General features: G+C 37.2%; 1 protein-coding gene across 2 annotated transcripts; it reads right to left on the reverse strand.

Moving 5' to 3' along the window:
- Nucleotides 1–10308: 10308 nt before the first annotated feature.
- Nucleotides 10309–19668, reverse strand: MTFR2 (mitochondrial fission regulator 2). 2 transcript variants are annotated; one of them, XM_054818969.1, is made up of 9 exons: nt 19537–19668; nt 18858–18989; nt 18374–18478; nt 18016–18140; nt 15739–15956; nt 14354–14654; nt 12658–12844; nt 11011–11144; nt 10309–10887 (listed from the first exon to the last, which is right to left on the reverse strand). In XM_054818969.1, the coding sequence occupies exons 1-8, from the start codon at nt 19597–19599 to the stop codon at nt 11046–11048; spliced, it is 1230 nt and encodes a 409-aa protein (XP_054674944.1). In that variant the 5' UTR covers nt 19600–19668; the 3' UTR covers nt 10309–10887; nt 11011–11045. The 2 variants fall into 2 exon arrangements, with proteins under 2 accessions (XP_054674944.1, XP_054674943.1); XM_054818968.1 differs by having other exon boundaries at nt 10309–11144.
- Between the last annotated feature and the right edge of the window lie 287 nt (nt 19669–19955).

A 19955-nucleotide genomic window follows, 5' to 3' on the forward strand; every position in this document is an offset into this window, starting at 1 on the left:
GATTGATCACCTCTAAGTACCTTAAAAGAAAAAGTACATTTTGCTGGGTTTTTTGAGGAAAGAGTTTATTACTTCACCAATCCAACTGCAGTTCTTTCTTTCTGGTACCTCAGTGTCGTTAATTTAAAGGAAGAGCTTACATGATCACTCTTGAGTTGCTTGACAGCTTCAAGTTTTGCCTGTGGGTGTTACATTGCTCTCAGGGACATCTTATATAATAATGCAGATGCCATTTTTCAGCTGGCACAGCACATCTACAAACTTAAATTTTACTGACAACCATGATAGCATGGAGTCTCCTTAAAGCTCTGAATATCAGCAAAGAGTTTGCGCCTTCAAGAGTAGCACAGGCTCCTCCCTCTGTGAAACAAAGTACTTCTGAATTTAAAACAAATATCTTCAGTAAGAGCTGATCTCTTCGTAAGACAACCTATGATAAATACATTAGAAAATAAACATACTTCAAAACTTCTCTGCAGAAAATAATGTAAGGGGAAGAGAAGGAAGGCACCGTTGTCAAAAGGTGACTCAGCCAAGAAAAATCTCTTAGAAAGTTCACCCAATTCATATGGGATCTGAGCTTTTACACCTAATAAGCCTCGATCATCTAGATATCAGAAGCTGTAGGGCTTCTTTGTTGGTTTTGTTTCACTCCATAGTTGGTTCACTGTAGAACTAGCTTTGGTTTCTACTACTGAGAAGAAATAAGAGTCACCACTTCCCACTGCTCATCACTGAAATACACTCTCATTCAAATTATTCTAGTTTTCACTTCCTGCTGCTGGTTAGTGTTATGTTTCTTTCTGTCAGAGAAAAAGGCTTTTAGTACCTTTTTTTTATTTCCTCTTCATGCATTCACAGATAAATCAGGTTACTGCAAACAGATTTTCTGTTTCTGAAATAATACAGCAGCAAAACCTGTAAATTTGAATAAAACTCCTTTAGAGTTTTCCAACTGACTGTACTAGAACATACTTTGTTTCTCAAGACCTAACATAATATGGCATTATCATTATGGCTTTGTGCCATCATTCCCATCTTCATTATTTCTCACAACGTAATTTCTGGTTTTAATTATCCACAAATTTTATTACTTATTTCATTACTGAAAATATGAAACTGCATTAACCTAGAACCACTCTATAGCTCTAGTACAAATACTTCCTTTCAGTGATTACTATTATCTGCCAGTTAATCAGTTCTACATCCATTTAACATATACTTTGTGGATAATATGAATGCTATATTTTCATTTACACTATTCTATGACAGCTATTTTTGTGAAAGATGATTTAAAAGATCTGTTTTCCAATAAAGTCGTATGAGATCACTCCTGTTATCTAAGAATTTCCAAATCATACAGATTTTTTGCCTAGAATTGATACCTGCTAATTGGCCTGTCGTCACCTGGTTCACCCCACTTTTCTTAAAAAGAAAACTTAGATACTTAGATGCCACAATACTTTTCTGTATTACTCCAAGGTTTATTCAAAGTGAACACGAAAGGCCAGATATGTCTGTCAGCCAACTTCTTTAGAATTGCAGATTCAAATTGCTTAACCATCCACAGTTTAAAGCTTCTTTTCTAGCAAGCAGAGTTTAACTTATTCTTCCATCAGAAAATTACTTTAGTAGTAATTAGTGATCCTGCTTTTTTTGAAGTAAATACTTTTCACTTTTCTTAAAAATCTATGCAATTCGTAAGTGAGACTTTGATTCTTGTTTAAGCAACAGAATGGCAACAACTTCCAAATGAAAGTTCACCTGTGCCAGTAACCATTACCAGGTGCAATGTTCATGATCCTCAACTCGTATCAGGTCAACTATTCAGGATTACTATGCTCAGTCAAGGTCTGGCCATATACCATTTTCTTCAAAGCTACTGAGTCTTTTCTGTAAGGGAGACCTGTATGCTAGAGAATGAGAAAGGACTCAGTCCTATCATCAAGACACAACCTCCTTCATCCATGGCTTTTATTACGCTAGAAAGGGGGGAAAAGGGGAGCACACAGAAGAAAAAGATTATCCGTGAGTTTGTACAGATGTGTAGAAATAGCACGAGTTTCTGTGGGTTCCCCAGGCAACTACTAGCCTAGAGAACTGTTAACATGCTCTTCTCCTAGCAACAGCACCAAGAGCTTACAAGGCATGAAGTGGAATCTCCCGAATTCTGTTTATGTAGCTTACCACATGTTAATATTTCTTTCTTTCATTTGTGACCTCAAAATTCTAACTCAACATCAAAAATCATGGTATCAGTGACAAACTAGGTTATAGAGTATTTGGTAGAGATCAGTCTTGCTAGCAGCCTCATTGTTCTAACATACTAAATACAAAATATCCTCTTCAAATCTTAAAGAAAAGACTAAGTCACTACTGAGAAATAATAAAGGGGCTGAAGATTTACTAGCAGTTTTGAAAAACAAGACCCTGCAGAAACATAACAAGTAAAACCTTAATATAATTCAGATACATGCAGACAGTGCACATGAGAGGAAGAGAAGACATAAGAAGCAAACGCAACCAGATGAAAAACATCTGAGTGGTCAAACGGGCAGATAAGGAACAGGGGTTGTTGATAAAGCCCACATTTTGCCTGAGTCAAATCAAAGTACAACCTCAAACTAGCTATTTTTACTATCACAAAGTCCTGACTTTTTTTAGATTACTTTACCACTGTACATGCTGGTAAGGCAGCTCCTAACTTAAGAAAATTAAAAACAAGAACATTGAGCTTGACCTCTATTCAGAAACACTTCCTCACAAGCAAGGAAAGAGCATAACAAAAACAGCCTGGCTTATCAAGTAGATGGCAGTCAAACATGGTATATAAGTCAAGCAATACACCTACTAGAAAAAGTGTAATGGAAAAAGATGACTAAAATACTAGCCAGACAACCATAAGGCAACAATAACATGTGAAGAAACTAAAACTAAGCTTACTTTGAATTTCTTCCTACTCCTCCTTTATACCAGCAGCTGCTGCTCAGTGGCAACTGCATCCCAGCAAATACAGCTGCTGTGGTACAGCATAAAAACTAAAAAGTAAAACAGAGAAGTGGGAACAATCAATCTAGTTTAACTTTCCCCATTAAGTAAACTGCAGAGTACTAAAGAGGAAGCACAGATGGCAAGAATAGAGGACTTAAATGTACAAGTTCTCCACTGTTCAAGGTGATAGGATAGGTAAGATATTTCTTATTTAAAAATATGTAGCTAAATACTGCCTTTAGTTCCACTCTAGCAGCTCTAATGAAGTTGATAGCAATGCAGAAGCATTACGGAAGGTTGAACTTTGCCCAACCCTGCAAACATACGCTTGCTCAGCTTTATGAAGGCACCTGAACTCATTCAAGTCATTGTTTACATGTGACGAGCAAAGAATGTGTATGCTTACAGGAGCAGAGAACAATCTTTCATCTGAAAGAAAAGTGTGATTTTTTTTATGCCAGATGGTCACTTTGACTTTTAATCAGTAAGTACCAGCATATTATCACTTGTATAACCTAAAAGTTATTTACACGAATCCCTGCAATTCCATGGCAACGCTCATTATGTACTGCACCACAAACAGAAATTTTCTTCAATAGCCATTTTACGTGGGATATGAGAGGCTGTATCTTCAGGAAAAGACTACTTTCAGATGAAGCTCTTTTCTAACTCACCACATAAAATCTTCTGTCTGTTCTCCTAGAAAAAGAAGTAGCAGATTTGTTTTGTGAATAAGAGAATAAACTAGCCTTGTGATTTTTACTAATCCAAATACATATAAATACAGTTCACCATAACACTAGTAAGTTAGAAGCATGTACCTCTACAATTTAGTGAATACCACCAAAAAGGTAAAAATATAAAGGGATTAAAATTTTCCTGTTAGATCTATTACTGACAAAGCAGAATTACTTCTAAATTTAAGACTTGCAGCGTAGAACTGGTGGAACACTGCTCTCTTGTGGTTAAATACATGCAGTTCAACTGCAGAATGTATCAACTGTTTACATCAATTATTTTCAAAATTTTCAAATATATTTTATTCTAAGATATTTTTTACTGATTAGGGGTTTACTGCAACCAGTGCCAACTCCAGCTCTGCACACTGTGCTGCTACCTCTCCATTACCTAAAGAGGGAATTTAAGCTCCTGCTTTTGGTTCTCTGATCCATTGAAATTAAATGCCTAAATTAGCCTTAAACAAAAGGTATGAATACTTCCATCCCAATAACAATCAAAATGAGAGTCTGAACATTCCTGCTCACACAGAGAAATAATCTGCTTTTAAAGCCTCCTTCAGTCTTCCAGGCAAATAGCCTGAATGAAAATATAAGCAGAAATTAAAATGTAAAGAGGACTAGAAACATAGCTGGCACAAAAGCACCACATTGTTTTCCTTTCAACATGCAAAAAAAAAAAATAAAAATCAAATTCCCATTGCAGAAGGAGAGATACTGCTGACAGGATTATTGAGGAAAATAATGAATATCAAAAGAAAGGCCTTTTATTATTATAATTAGCTATTAGAACTAATTCTCTAAATAAAGAATACTGTGGAAACTAATGTCTAGCACAATCAAAAATGTCCTTCAGCTAAATAGCTAAATTATAGCTAGATAAAACAGAGTAAAGTTATGATATTGCAAATGAAACTACTATTTCAATCTCCTAGTACAAAACATGACATTTGAATTTAAAGAAAAAGATCCCTTTAGCAACACAGAAGGTTTTAGAATCTTCTATTTTTTGCTAGGATGGCAAGTTCAAATACCTATTGTAGGTGCTTCCATATATAAATATATAGGATTCATAGTCACAATTAAGTGGTTTTCAGTCATTTCTTTTTCTGTTAAACACAGGCCAAGATCATTTATTTGTAACTTAATTTTGAGCTGTCCTAATATAAATTAAATAACACAGATATTTGGGTTAGTATTAGTTATCTTATATGAGATAGCTATTTTATTAACACATGCCTACAGATGGACAGGCAAAACATTTCTTTGCTGAATAATTAGAGATACAAAAAGTACATTGAAAACTGATAGTAAACAGAAATTATTTCTGTTCTGTCAGTGACTGGTATTAAAAAGAAAAAATATTTCTAGAGCACAAGAATTTGTAATTGAAGGGCAGCTGTCATCTTTAGCCTTTACCCACAGCATAATTTTAGTTATTGTTAACATAATGTCTAAGCAGTTAGACATTGGGCTCCTAAACAAAAAGTTTCAAAGTGTAACTATGGAGCATGATGTGCATTGTCATAAACCACTGAAACATTTCCAAGCAGCAAGAGAGCAAAAAGCTTGCAAAGACCCGTCCAGATTGTGCCTTTCACATTAGTCAAACTGCAAGAAACAAAAGCAGAATTATTTATACAGATACAAGCATTAATCCATGTCTTGTTTCTTTTTACATAACTCGAGTTACTCTCGCATGCATTACTTTTAATGACCTTAGAAGATTTTTTCCTTTTCTTACAAAATCCCTTCTATACTTATTATCCAATACCTGTCCTTTTTTGCTATACTGTTTATAGTAACTTCAGCTTCATACTTCAACACAGTATTTTGAAAAATAATGAAAAAATTCCCTTTATACATGGGTGAGTTACAACAGGTATCCTTTTCCTTCTAGTTAAGCTACATGCTTCCCATCCAAATCGTTGAAATTAAAGGGACAATTTAAAGTACACCGAGTTTGTCTGAGGGAAGCTCCTGTACCTACCACTATAGTATTTACCTACTTCCAGTTTCTCAGTGGCAGAACTATATTTGTTAACCAAGGCCAGTACACTTGCTGACAAACCAGATGGTTCAAACGTGCTTTTTTGTAATAGCTCCTCTCTTTTTAACCTATTTCTTTTATCCCCTGAAGATTACTATTCTCTCTTAATAATCTTTACATGTTGAAAAGAGAAAATTTTGAAGGCGATGGTGACCAAGAGAGTCTAACTATGCCAACACAGGAAGAAGTATTGAGACAAGAAAGGATAATGAAACAACTAATGGAATAGAACTGCAATACATATATTGTACAGAAAATATGATGCTTCATACAAGCAATAAGGCAAGAAAGGGAAAAAATCAGTACATTTATCAAAGAAACACTACAATAGCTTCGCTATTAAGTTATACTGAATTACATAAGTACTGCAAAGATATAACCAAATAAAAAGCACACATCTACCTTGTGTAGATTTTATCCATGAACAAAGATTTTCAAAACAGTCTTGCAAGGAAAAATTAACAAAAGTATAAGCCATGAAAGGAAACTGAGAAAGGATAGTATGTCCTTTCAAAACACCTCCAGAGACAGAAATCAGTTCACTATTTTAAAACCTCACAAAAAAATCACAAAAGCAAGTATTTTAGGAGGAGTTAGTATCCTGATAGCTATTAACTGCCTTGTAAATCTTTTAACTACTATTTAGACTCTACAAAGTCTAAATTATGAAAGTTTACTTTACAGGTACTTTGAAAGAATTTGGTAATTAATGCCTAGACTTACACTTCAAAGAAGTTTCAAGAATCATTTTCTGTCTCTGGCAATAATTCTCCCAAACAAGATAAAAGGCAAAAGAATGGCCTGTGGGCTGACACGTGAGCAGAAGTTTATGAGATTGCAGGCACTAGCACTGAAAAATAAAGAATAGAAAGCAGGATAAAATAAATACATACGTGTAAAAACCTGCTTGGTTTTTACAGTTTTGGTCACCATCACTTTTCAACTTCTAGAGGTTTGTCATTAAAACTTTAAGAGAATCAGCAAGCCTTCAAAGCCGCATCAAATTCCTAAAGAAACTACTGGTGCTTGCATCAGTTCTCTTAAAAAAAACCCCGTGGTACAATTGCCAAGACATTCCACCTGAAGCTAGCTGCTTTTATATAGTGGGTAAAAGTCTAATTGTGATTTTAAAATAAGCTGCTAATATGTTACACTGAAGAATAACAGAAATTGTTTATATTTATAAAAGAAATGAGATTATATAATCTTAATGTCTAAACAAATAAAATAATTATCAAATTATTCTTCACTAATGCACGGGAAAGTATATGCAAGGCAGATCTTTTACATAGCAGTACATTCTCAATGCCAAATGCTTTAAGTATGATGAATACACATGCCTGAGAGAAAAAAATACTCATATTAATATTGAGGACAATGCTGTTCAAAAAAAAAAAGCTGCATTTTCTCACTTAGAATTGTAATAATAAGGACTTGTATCTTAAAACAACTGGAAGTTCTAAAATCAAATCATGCCATTGACTGAGGGCAATACGAATGTCAAATTTTCACTTGTTTCTCTCATCACAGTGGGCTGACGCTGCCCATTTTGATCATTGGAAAACTTCAGTTTTTCTATGTGTCTTCCAGCCAAGTCACAGCAGTATGTTAAGCATTGGAACAGAATGTGCAAACTATTCAAATTTCACATATATGCAATGCCAATGCTCTAAAGTGTCATACACAATTAATTCATAGATTATTCAGATAGACCTGGAAGGTAATACAGATGTAGTTGAAGTAGGTATCACTATGAAAAAGTGTATTAGCAGATTACTGGGAGATCTGTTCTGAGAACCTGCTACAGCAACCAGGATCGTGAACATCTCCCAGATACCTGCAATCCCTGGCAAAGAGATTTCAGAGAAAGCAGAAGTGAAATCTGGTTGCAGACTTACTAACAGCGGGACACCTGTGGTTTCCATAGTCTTGCCTGCAGGACTGACTTTTCCCCAAGGCTTCTGATCAGTAACTCAAAGGCTAACTTGTTGAGCAGGATCCCTTTATCAACTAGGCTTTTGCAAGAGCCCCATAAATAATTTTACTATTTAGGTAGGACTAAAGAACACTGTAATTAATTCCCGAAAAGAGGAATAGACTGAGGGCAGTGAATGCTGTTGCATATTCTCTGCTGTGCCTTTCCCCGCCAAACTCTGTACCTACACATCCAGAGAGATGACAGATTATATATTAATTGTCCCTCACAAGTAATGAGTATCTGGACAAGTCTGGTGTATTATAGGAGTTTGTCAGCAAACAGTGATATTCTGGCTGTTCAGGTAATTGTATTTATTCCTTGTAATGGGAAACTCACTGATAGAGAACTCAGATCTCTTAGCATTTCCAAGAGAAAAAAATCTTAAGAGTGCTTTTAAACAACTGCATTGTACTCTTCCTTCTAGCCCTATTTACTCAAATTATGGGAAACATTTATTCTTGTTTCAATTTTATCAATTGAAAAACTGGATATACTATACGTATTTCTTGGTCTTTCTAGTGGAAAAACAAAACCAGCTTTCATTCCACAGACTTCCCCAACAACTCCTGAAGGAAGACATCCTGCCCAAAAATTCATCAGGAGTGATAGGAGAATAACTTTTCCAGACTTCTTCAGTGATAAAAATAAGAAGACACAACATTTCACAAAATTATTCCAGCAGACCAATAGAGCGCTCATGTTCCTGTGTCTCTTCCTCCTCCCCCATATCACTACCCCGTCTCTAAGTGTTGCATTGTCACTGAGCAATTCAGTCAGGGACCATATGTAAACAAGGTTATTTGTAGGTAAACAGGGCATGGACAATCTTAGAGAACCTCAAGTTGCTTCCAAGTTGTCAATACAGATGTTTTCGTCACAGAAAATAAGATGACAAAGCCACATTTCCATTAGTTCTGAAAAGGAGAAATCTCTGAAATGGGTGCTAACTTTTTCATCACTAAACATCACTATTTTTTCATCTTCTTAATATTGAAAACTGTCAGATGTTACCAGATGCCACCCACAGACTTCTCAAGGTATACCAAGGCTCAATGTCTAACCTAATTTATATCTGGAACTACATAAACCAAAGAATCTGTTCTCATGACATGTGTAGGTGGTATGTAGTTGAAAAAAATCACATAGCCCATGACTTACTCTTTTCCCTAAGGAAGCGGATCAGCTACACAAACTACATCACCACACAATTCACATCAGACTGACACAAAAATCAGAGATCGGAGACCCAATGACCTGAAGGGTCACACAGCTCACTAAAATTTGCAGATCCTTCTTAAGTCTGACACTAGATCCTTAGTTTAAAGAAATTTCTGAGAGAATTCCCTTCCAAAATGAAAAGACACTTTCAAATTCAAAATTCTCACTGCAAAATGCTCCTGTAGGCCAAACTTGTAGTTAAATGATGAACTCTGGAGAGAACAGGAAAAAAACCCCACATACAAAAGGAGTCCAAAACAGTAGTTCTTCCTGAAGAGAAGAAACTGCTGATCACATAAAGCAACTGAAGTAGGAGAGAGAAAAGTCTAGTGTATTCAGGGCTCTATAGACTAATTCAGTCTCTCACAGCAAGAATTCCACCTTCATGTTTTCAGTCACAACAGAAGGGCCACAAGCGCCAAGATCCTCTGGATCTATGAGTGCTAATGTAACACAGGAGATAACTTGCTCCACCTCATCACCCTGCAGATACTGAGCAAAAGCAAGCCGATTCATAGGCTTTACACTCCACAGGACTCAGCTGCCCTCGTATGCCCTTCTGCAGGCACTGCACAGGCTCCCTTCACTATTGCTCCCTGCTGCCCTAGCGCATCAGAGACCAGAGCATCAGGCAAAAGACGACAGGGAGCTTTGATAGAAGAGGGTAAGTTTGGTAAGTACAGGGCCAAGCTGGCTATTCTGCATCAATTTCCTAGCAGTTGAAGAGTTTAGGGAGGGAATGTGACAAATTTTGAAGATGGAAAGAAAGGGAAGGTCAAACTGTTATGGACTGTGAGAGGAATGAGTGAATGTGATGAAGTTCAGTAATTACTAAATTCAGAAAAAAACATCTAGGAGATATGATTTTAGAAGCATAAAGTAACAACTTGCTTAAGCTCCAATTTTAATCAAAGATGAATTTGAAAATTAAAACAGAAGTATGAGATTTGCACAGAAATTTCTTACAACCATGCAAATAAGACTGAGCAGTAAGAGGGAATCCAGCTGCTAGTCTACTCTGTGTAAGCGAGCCGGGAAATAGAAGACACACAGGATATACAAGGGACACATTCAACAGTCTAATTGATAGGATTTTGGTTTGATACATCAGGATCATTAGCCAAAAGATTAAGTGAAGGCAGCTACTGTAAGCAGTGGATCGTAACAAATTTGTAAACAAGGGACTCCATCAGGAGTTACTCTGTCAGGAAAAATGTAACCTCTATTTTAAATAAATTGTATTATCTAAAATTAAGAAGTTGTCTAATATGGTCAGCTCTTAAGATACAAAAGAGTTAGTCTGCAACACAAAATACCACTACCACACACATCTATGAGGTAAAGGAAGTTTTATTTTATAAACCCTTGTGAACAAAACAGACTTCATATGGAGAAGCCAAGGAGGGAGTTACTGTTTATTTACATACGGAATTTAGACCATGTGCTAGCAGATCTCTCTACAAGGTCGTCTTTATCTCGGAACACAACTCCCCCATATTACAGGCGTTTAACAGACAGCCTGCAGTTCACTTACAGCATAACAAAGTTTCACAAACATAGTTCATCTACTGACCCAAAATAAATTAGAATACTGTTTGCACATTGACTATGAAGTTGCATCAACAAACTGCAAAGAAAACTGAGGCAACTCTACCATTCTAATGAACAGTATTCGTAACCATTATATACAGTCAGTTACATATAACACACTAACAAGAAGTTTATACTTCCTCATTATTTACACTGGAGTGCAAACAGAGCACACAGCTGCCACACCAATAATTATTTTTCTTTCACACACACTTCTTTCCTGCATTTCCCAGGTTTCAAACACACTGCTCCATAGCAATAGAAGCCTTCTTTTGGTTCTGTGCTTCTCATAAAAGCATCACATTCACAAGTTTGCTGTGAAACTAAGGAGAAAGAGGCAGAAATTTTACAAACCCTGCAACTCCCAAACCACAATTGCATTGGAGAGATGTTCTACAACACATTACAGCACCTTACAGCAGTTTCAAAGTGGACCCACCACTTACACACACTATGAAGTTTCCTCAGAAGTCTCCATCAGTTAAATATGAGCTTTCACCTTCCACGTTGGTACCTGTTTAACTTCATCAGTTCTCATAAGACTAGATTTTGCATTTGACTTCAGACTGCAACGTCCAACCTGGGGAGCAGAGATGGAGTTAAACAAAATTATATCAAAGGCAACTGAATAGATGTTTACAATAAAGACAGTTTGGAAGAGTTGTTGCACTTAACGTAGGAAGAATAAAATAGTACGCCTGTGCAATTGCTTTATGTACATTTATTCCTCAAAACACTCAAGGGTAAATAATTAGAAGCCTGATTACAAGCTCATGAGATTATTCTGCTTTAACCAGAAAAAGCCCATCTTTCTGTGTCTACTTCTGAATATGATGGCCTTAAGCACTCTCCCTTCCAGGACTTTATAATTCAGCTGTTAGATCCTGGAACAAAAGCTATTTCAGAAACAAGATGTTTCAGGATCTTTGTATCTAGAATCAGGTATGTCAGCTATGCAATGCAATAGTCTGCAGCATCCAAAATACAAGCCTGGCTGTTTTTAACAAGTTTCTAATTTTTCCTTTGGGAAAAAAAGTCAACAAGGAAATTTATTAAGGCTGCACCAGAGCTTTTGACTCACTACAGTCTGTATGCTACATTTCACTTGCAGAACCCTTGTGGCAACTGAAATTAAAAAAAACAAAACAAATCATTACAGCTGGAAATAAAACCACACATCTAGGTTTTCTTTAAGTTTTCAGCCAAGCAGCTAGCCACACATATAAGCAGCAGTCTTCAAAGAGTGTCTGGATTTCCATGACATGTTTTACATCATTATTTCCCTCCATTAGGCTAACAAATGCCACAGTCCAAATCTTTCTCTCACTCTTAAGAAATAGTTAGAATTGCTAAGCAGAGACACAGTTTAAATTACTGCCACCTATTTCTGTCCATCTCATCTAAGCAGTTCTGATGTTTGTGGATGTCTCTTAACAATTAGCCAACAGTACTGCTAGACTGCACTGAGCTTGCACAGGCTGCTCTACAGAGACCAGTGCTCAGGATCATTTTAGTCAGATGGCTCTGTCTACCACACTTTTCTTGTTCGTAGCAAAAACTGTATTTTTCATGGGCTTTGCAACAGCATTCAGAATCACATCTCATGCTGGATAAAGAAGTAAACTATGTGAAAATGATGCTACCTCAAAGAAAAATATTATAGACAATGCTTCCATTTCCATTTCTGAAGGCATAGCATGTATTAGTCAGACCTTCTGTACCTTCCTAGCATCTTTATTTGTAAAATTAGTCAATAAGTAGTATTACTAACTAGACACACAATTTCTATGCTTCGATACCTGCTGTAACCATCAAGGAAACAACCATAGATCAACGAACTATGAGCTGAATTTTTAAAGTCAGTCTTCTAAGTTTTATCTCTTGGTACATCTAGAAGTATATTTACTAGTCTACATCCACCCAAAATAATTATTCTTTGAGATTCTCTGCCTTGATTATACTTGAAAAAGAGCAACCATCTAGGCTGATGGCTTAAAAACATTGTAGAGAAGTTGTAGACTTGTAAAAAAACTATCCTGGAAAACAGCAGTCACTTCAAGAATATAAAAACACATTCTTATATAAAAACATACCAATGGGATCTCTGGACTAGAAAATGGAGAGCTATCAAAAGATCGGTTTTCTTTGTCCAGGGAATCATCATCATCATCATTTTTATGTGCAAATTTCTGCTTCAGTGCATGAGTTAGTAGAGCAACTGGATCCCAATCTGAACTTTGCCTCTTTTTGGGTTTAGAAAGAGGAGTACCTCCAGGTGACCTACAAAGAAGGAAAATTATTGTCTCCTGCCCCTGATCTTGTGCTGAGCGACCCAAAATCTAGAGAGACAATTTCTGTATACACAATATCCTATAAATCCCTGAGTACACAAATAATGCTGCTAATGTTATTTTACAGCAGTTCACCAAACAGGACTAACACAAGTACACCCAACAATTTGTCAGATAGATTCTTAGCTTGACAATACAACTTGATGCTGTTCCATATAGAAAAATGGCAGTTAATCAACACAAAGTATTAAAGTATTGCAAATAAATAATGAGGAAAAAAGCAAAATGTGCAGTTTTCATAGCAGGTCTCCTAAGTTATATTAAGATATGTCAGCTGCCTGAAAGATTATAGCAATTTTGATCATTACTCCCTCCAATAACATAAATTCATTATTCAGTTAAGTTCTACCTTCAGAATACAGGTAGATATCTAAATCCAGAAAGCATTTTGGATGCACACCTACCACTTCCTACTAATTATGCCCCTGCTCAAGACGATAGTTGTTGAAATGTCAACCTCAACATTTCACTTTCTTCATTCACTGTACATGGAATATATGGAAGAAAACAGATATAAGGAAACACACAGGCTTACCTAAGTGCATTTTGTATTTGCTTTAGTTACTGTGAAAATGTCATCAAAAGTGTAAAGGTATGCTTTAGAATTGCATATAGATAATTTGCCCAAGACTTCTGCTAGTTATTTTCAGGGATAAACCTCACAGTTAAGAAAATGCTGAAATAAGAATGCAGTAAGTTTTGGCAAGTGACATTATTCCCACATTAAGAGCTCCAAATATTCATTATAGACTCAGTTGTTCTTAGATACTTTTTCAACTCAAGAAGTTCAGAAAAGACATCCAACAACCTCCATCACACCTAGCATTGCAGAGCAACACTGACCTGAAGAGGTATTGCAGTCTTCAATAACGCATTATTGTAACATGTCAACTGTGCTTACCATCAAAACAGCAGAACATTTTAAATATTTATAACCCAACTGCACTTTTGAAATATAAATTTACAAAACATTTTCAATGAAAGATACAGCATGTATTTTCTTTAACACTTTAAAGCTAGAACCAGAATACTTTGTGTATGTTAACAGTAGTTTTCCAGTGCTTCCCCAAGGATTTATCCTTTCACAGTGAATCCAAAAAGTTTATTTGTTCAGGTCAATTTCCTGTGACTGTGCAGGCAACTTTGTAAGCGATCTCCAGATAGCAACACACCCACCTCCCCACACCAACCTGAGATTTGTATACTGAAGCGGACGACCAGTTTTAAATGCTGTGATATTCAGCATGTTTTAAATGCATCTAAATGCACGTGACAAGTATCTTACATTCCAAGCTGTGAACTTAGAAGTTGCCAACTTAAGTTTGTTAGCAGTAGCTGCACATTAAATGATGTTTCACATTGGTGCTCTCTGGTGCTACTGAAGTGCTGTGATGCTTACAGTCTTGGTTTACTCACATACACATTCAATTCAACCTACCTCTCAATAGCTCGCAACTGAACTTTATTTAGGTCTTTCAAAACATCCATCATACTAGGAATGTTCTTTGTCCTTTGGTGATCAGCGCTATCAGCTGCAGCTGAACCACTGTTTCTCGAAGCACGACGCTGTTTTATAAGTTCAATTGCCGAATTACTACCATCAACACCAGATGGTACACCAGAAGGAAGTGGAGGAGGCGAGGGAATTACAAAGTGATTGTGAGAGATGGACAATGGCGTAGAAGTCATGGCGGGCACTGGGTAAAATCCATCTGGAGTGCTGAATGTTTTAAAGGTTTCTGGACACAGTTAGAAAAGAAAAATAGTGATTTTATTTTTAGTCTGTATACCTTCACAATTAACAATATTAAGCAACATCTAGAATGACTCAGTTTTAAGAGGGCTGTCTTATCTTGAAAGGACTTTCTTACACACCTCACACATCATACCACAGAAGAATTATACTTAAAGAACATTTTTTATTTCAAAGTCACAGATTCAGAACATGTAAAATAATTAAACTGAAGTGTCTTGTGCCGTTCCAATTGTCTCCATTTGTGTCTTCAATCTTAAGCACTAGATAAATCAGCAAAGCAGCCTGCTACTACTACATACAGTTCATTCTCAGTGGTCTGAAGGTCAGAATAACCCACATGAAGCAAAAGCAAAGATAACCATGAACCATGTAAAACAGACTACAACACTGAGTGCAATGGAGAAGCAGCAAAGGAAGAGTCAAAAGAAAAGCTAACTGAAGCACAGAGGTGACTCACAATACCATGCAAAGGTAACTACCTTGCACCGGTCCAAATATTTCAACAACCACAGTAGGGTTAGGCTACAAATAAGACAATCAAGAACTCGAAATTTTTAAAGGGGGTGAGAAAAAAAAGTCACAAGATAGTTGGTGTCCAGTATGAACTTTTATCTTTGATATGCTAGTGACACCTTTATTTGCAGTATTTGTTTTTGTCAAAGCCTGAACCTGACTGACTTCGAATACTTTTTCTATTCATTATTTTGATAACTTGCCAGAAACAGGCCAAAACCCAAAAGGGATAATTTATAGTCTGTAGCTTTTTTAGCCTATAAATAGTGTTGCTACTAAGTTCCTTCACAAACATGGAAATGAGTATAAAGATCACTTAGGATCAACTGCATTCAAAATTGGCAAACAGGATACAAAATAGAAGGGAGGAAGGGAGAAGCAACACCAAATACTAAAAGAGAAACAAAATACTATATTCTGTACATTTACTTGGTGTAACTTCAATTACAGAAGTTAGAGATGTTCTTTGTCAATATCAGACATGGCCAGCTGTGAACAGGAACTCTAAAGCAAAAAAAGGAAAACTTGGTTTTCTTCAAACGAGAAGGGCTTACGTGACGGAATGCTTCCTGATGTCTGCGCTGAAACAATCGCAGCAATCTGAGCACGAAGAAAGGTTAGCTCATCTTCAAGCGCAGAAATTTTCTGGAGTGCTGCTTGATCAACAAGACTGTCTTTTTGTGTATTGTGTTTTGGAACACTTTGTGTTGAATCTACAGACGGATGTAGGTCACGATAAGCTGTACCTTTTTCTTTTCTCCATAATTCAGTCCTAGAAAGCACAAAAGACAGTTTCAAAAGGCTCAGCCAGCAATGTAAATCTCAAAACTTACTCACTGTCAGTTCAAACAAGTTATCGTCATTCAGCAAGACATAAATTTGCAAACTATTTAAGAAAACTTTACACTTTAAAAATATTTTTAATGTCATGTGTAGTTAAGCCTCCCTTTACTCAAGTCTGATGCAGATCCTTGAAGAGACATCATAAAAAAATAGTCAGATAATTTACTTGAGGACAGATTATATACATCATATGGTCATAACATAGGATTAAGTTGTTATTATTCAATAAATATTAGACTGACATCATAAAGGTGTATCTCTTCCCTACTTGAAACAGTAGATATGAAAGGCAGGGAGAGTCAAATAATAATGATCTCTTAATTAGGTTTCGCACATTTTAGTAATTTATCAAACTCCACAAGATGAACACTGCAAGCAGCAAAGAAGTTTCAGTCTTTCAGAAAATATATTGGAGAATAATCATGAATTTTAATACACACAGAATAAGAACTTCATCTTCTGTAAACTACATATGAATACAGACCGCATTAGAAAACTGTGCTACAAGTCTCAGGTTTTAATTTTAAAAATTGTTTCAAGTCTGTACCTGTAGAAATAACCTTAAAATACAGGATGAGTGCAAACAAATTATGAAACAGAGAAAGAAATTAAGTTTATTTATTCAAGATGTACTAAGTTTTGATTGAAACAAAACTAGACCTTTTCCCTTATATTAATCAACCTTTTACTTCAAATCAGACCTGCAGCATTGCCTTCTGATTTGCCAAAAACCCTGGCTCTTCACACTGGCTCAGAAGAAAGAGATATCAGTTACAATACTTGTTCTTGAAAAACATCCTACAGAGCCACAAGAGAAGGAAGAGGAAGAAAGAATGAAAACAACAGAAGAACGAACTTTCATGAATTACTGACTAAAGAACAGCACAAGCAAGACAAAAGAGGCCACAGTTCCTTTCAACAATATTCTTACTCTTCCAGTATTTTACAGCTGCTGAAAAAAAACCTTCCACAATTCAACAGTAACATCTCAGGAATCACGAGATGAAACACAACTTTATCAAAAATTCTCTAATAAAAAGTGTGTTATTTCACCAGTTTCTTGTAGTTTCATTACCAGCAAGCAGCACAAAGATCACAGACAAACACATGTCAATATGAAGTAGAATTACATTTTCCAATATAGACGTAGTACAAGACTATACAAGAGTCCAAGTTTTGATCTTGGTTCTGGCTGACTCATCCTCTGATTTTGAACAGTGCCTTTAGAGGAACAGTAAGCCAACTTTCTGTTCCTTCTCGGGGGGGCGGGTGGGGGGAGGAGGGTGGAGAAAGACTTGTATACTATTTGTGTCTGCAAATTCCTGGATAATCTGTCATTTCACAGTACCTGTAATATTTTTTAATTGTAAAAATATTTTCCTTTAGCAATCTGTAAAAGCTAGAAAGAATTATAAAAACTATATTCAAAGTAAATTCTTACAATAAATAAATTATGTTTTTCTTTCCATCAAAGCAACCATCAAGGTTTACACACATAGCATTGTAATAATCAACATCAAAAGGAGACATTTAAATATTTTTTCTCTTTCTCCCCTTTATAACATTCATCAAAATGCTTGTAAAATAAAATTATGAAGATAAGAATAATCTTATTGTATATTGCAATACACTAGCTTTCCTTTAACTCCCTCTCTCACAAAGTACTTTGTGAGTGAAAACAAATTAAAATACCAGTAATGCATCCGATATGCTATTAGTCAGAGAAAAGAGGGGGCTCAATTTCAGCAATCTTTCAGATAAGAATACTCTACATAGTAAGAATTTTCAGGTAAGCAGGAACTGCCCCCCTAAAAAAACAGACAGTTTCCGTGGTTGGTTTAGCTGGAACCCTGAAAGGGGTAGGAACAAGAAGAAGGAAAAAGAAACCCCACCAACACCCCCCCCCAAAAACAACACACCACAAAGAAGAAAAGACATAAGTTACTTTCATTACTCATTTTTTATGCATATATTCCACTTTTACTTACCTAAGTCTAGTAAATGCTTGTCCCTCATCATTTGCCACCCACAGGACATCAGCAAGTGACGGAGCTACAGGAGTTGGAGTTGTGCTTTGTTCATCATTACCCAACGGACTTGGGTCTTGAACAAGCTAAAAACAAAACAAACAAAAAGTATGAAAAGAAACCAGATTCAGCACATACTAAGGGTTCTGCCTCGGCAAAAGGAACTTTTAAATAGTGCTGTAAGCAAGTTGAAAACAGTGAGCATAACAGATGCAACAGAAGAGTTACACAAGCTAAAAAGAACAGGAAAGCCATGACTACATTAAGAAGCTAGAAAACTTAAATAGTTGAAACATATATATAACAACAAATCACTTACTTGAAAGTAAGGTCTTGGGTAGGGCTCTAAGGAAAGAATTGTCCCAAGTCTACGGACAACACTTCGAGTAGATCCATATTCCTTTTTTTGGCAAACAGATATGACCTAAAAATAAGAATACCTTTTAATTTGAGCAAAATCAAAGCCTTCCATTCTTACAAAGTTAGTAAATAATTTAATGTTATATGTAATTAAAAATAATGCAGTTAGGTTAACCTAACTTTTCAATGCTCTTCTCGAGCTGAAAGTCCAGAGAGGCCTACACTGGTTTTAACAGACTGTTTCCAAAACACCACCACGATACAGCCTGTACCCAGTATGTTTTAGAGTGGCACAAAGACCAAGAAAGAACACGGCAGGTATGTCATGCAGCTAGCACTATTCCATTACTGACAAAATAAAAAGTGCGTATTTGAGTAACCATATGCATCTATAAAAGTCTTAGGGAAAATAGTAGTAAATAAGTGAAATAAGTTTAATGTACCTTGACCTGATAGCTCCTTATAACTCCATATAACTGCTGGAAATGCCTTCTTGAGGAGATTGCTGAAAGAAGGCACGTTCTGATTGTACGACTGATGTTGCTGCTGAATATGCGAGTTTCCAAATATATGGCCTGTGAAAAAAACCCCAAGAACTCCCAACAATGAAACCAGAAATAACCAGGATAGCTCAGTCAAACTAGCACTCCTGGAGATACTTTAGTAGTTTCACATAAATAAACCAGAACTACAAGTTGCGCCTCCCTACTGACACCCATCACTAAAGAGCTGCCCTTTCCCAGGTCTCTGAAAACACAGGGTTAACTACTACCTAGAAATTGTTATGTAGCTTTTCATTTAAAATAGCAAAACGTTGACAGCTAGAGTGACTGCTTCTTCGCCCGTTCAGAGAAAAAAGAACCCCTTGCATGGCTGTATCAGAACAGTGAGCCCACGAAATCCCACACGGGGGCAGCATGCCTGCAAGCTTTCCCACATCGGCAAAACCCAACCGTACTTAAGGAGCAAAACCCGTCCTGCCGCAAGCAGGCGGCGGCTCCGAGGTGAAGACCCTTCCTCCCCTTAACCACAACGGCTGCAGACAAGACACCCCGCACTAGCGGGCCTCCAGGCACCGCCCGGCAGGAGGCATCCCCCCTCCCTCGCCTCGGGGTCTCTCACCTGGTCGGGCGGCCAGCCGAAGTACTCCAGCACCCGCCTGAGGAGATCCAGCACCAGCGCCATGGCCGCCGCGCCCGCTGCAGGGAGAGGTCGTCGCCCACCTCGCAAGCAGGGACACCGCGCCGAGCAGCGTCCAGCCTCCGCGGCACTCCCACCTCACCGGAAGTACCCGGTGCCCTCTTTCTTCCGCGAAAGCCTCCAACGAGCAGAGAAGAGCCGGCACGCTTCCGCTAATCCCCCGCCTCAGGCCGCGGCCGACGGGCGCAGAAGCCGGCCCATAGCCCAGCTAGGCCGCCTTGGCCGGCAGCACCAATCGAGAGGTAGGGGCAGGTCAGAAAAGAAATCACGCCAATAGGAAGTAGCCGGTGCTTAGCGCAGAGCCAATAGGGGGGCGAGGGCGGGGCACCCTCGCGGGGGGT

This window comes from Grus americana, chromosome 3 (genome assembly GCF_028858705.1).
Source record: "Grus americana isolate bGruAme1 chromosome 3, bGruAme1.mat, whole genome shotgun sequence".
NCBI classification, from domain to species: Eukaryota; Metazoa; Chordata; class Aves; order Gruiformes; family Gruidae; genus Grus; species Grus americana.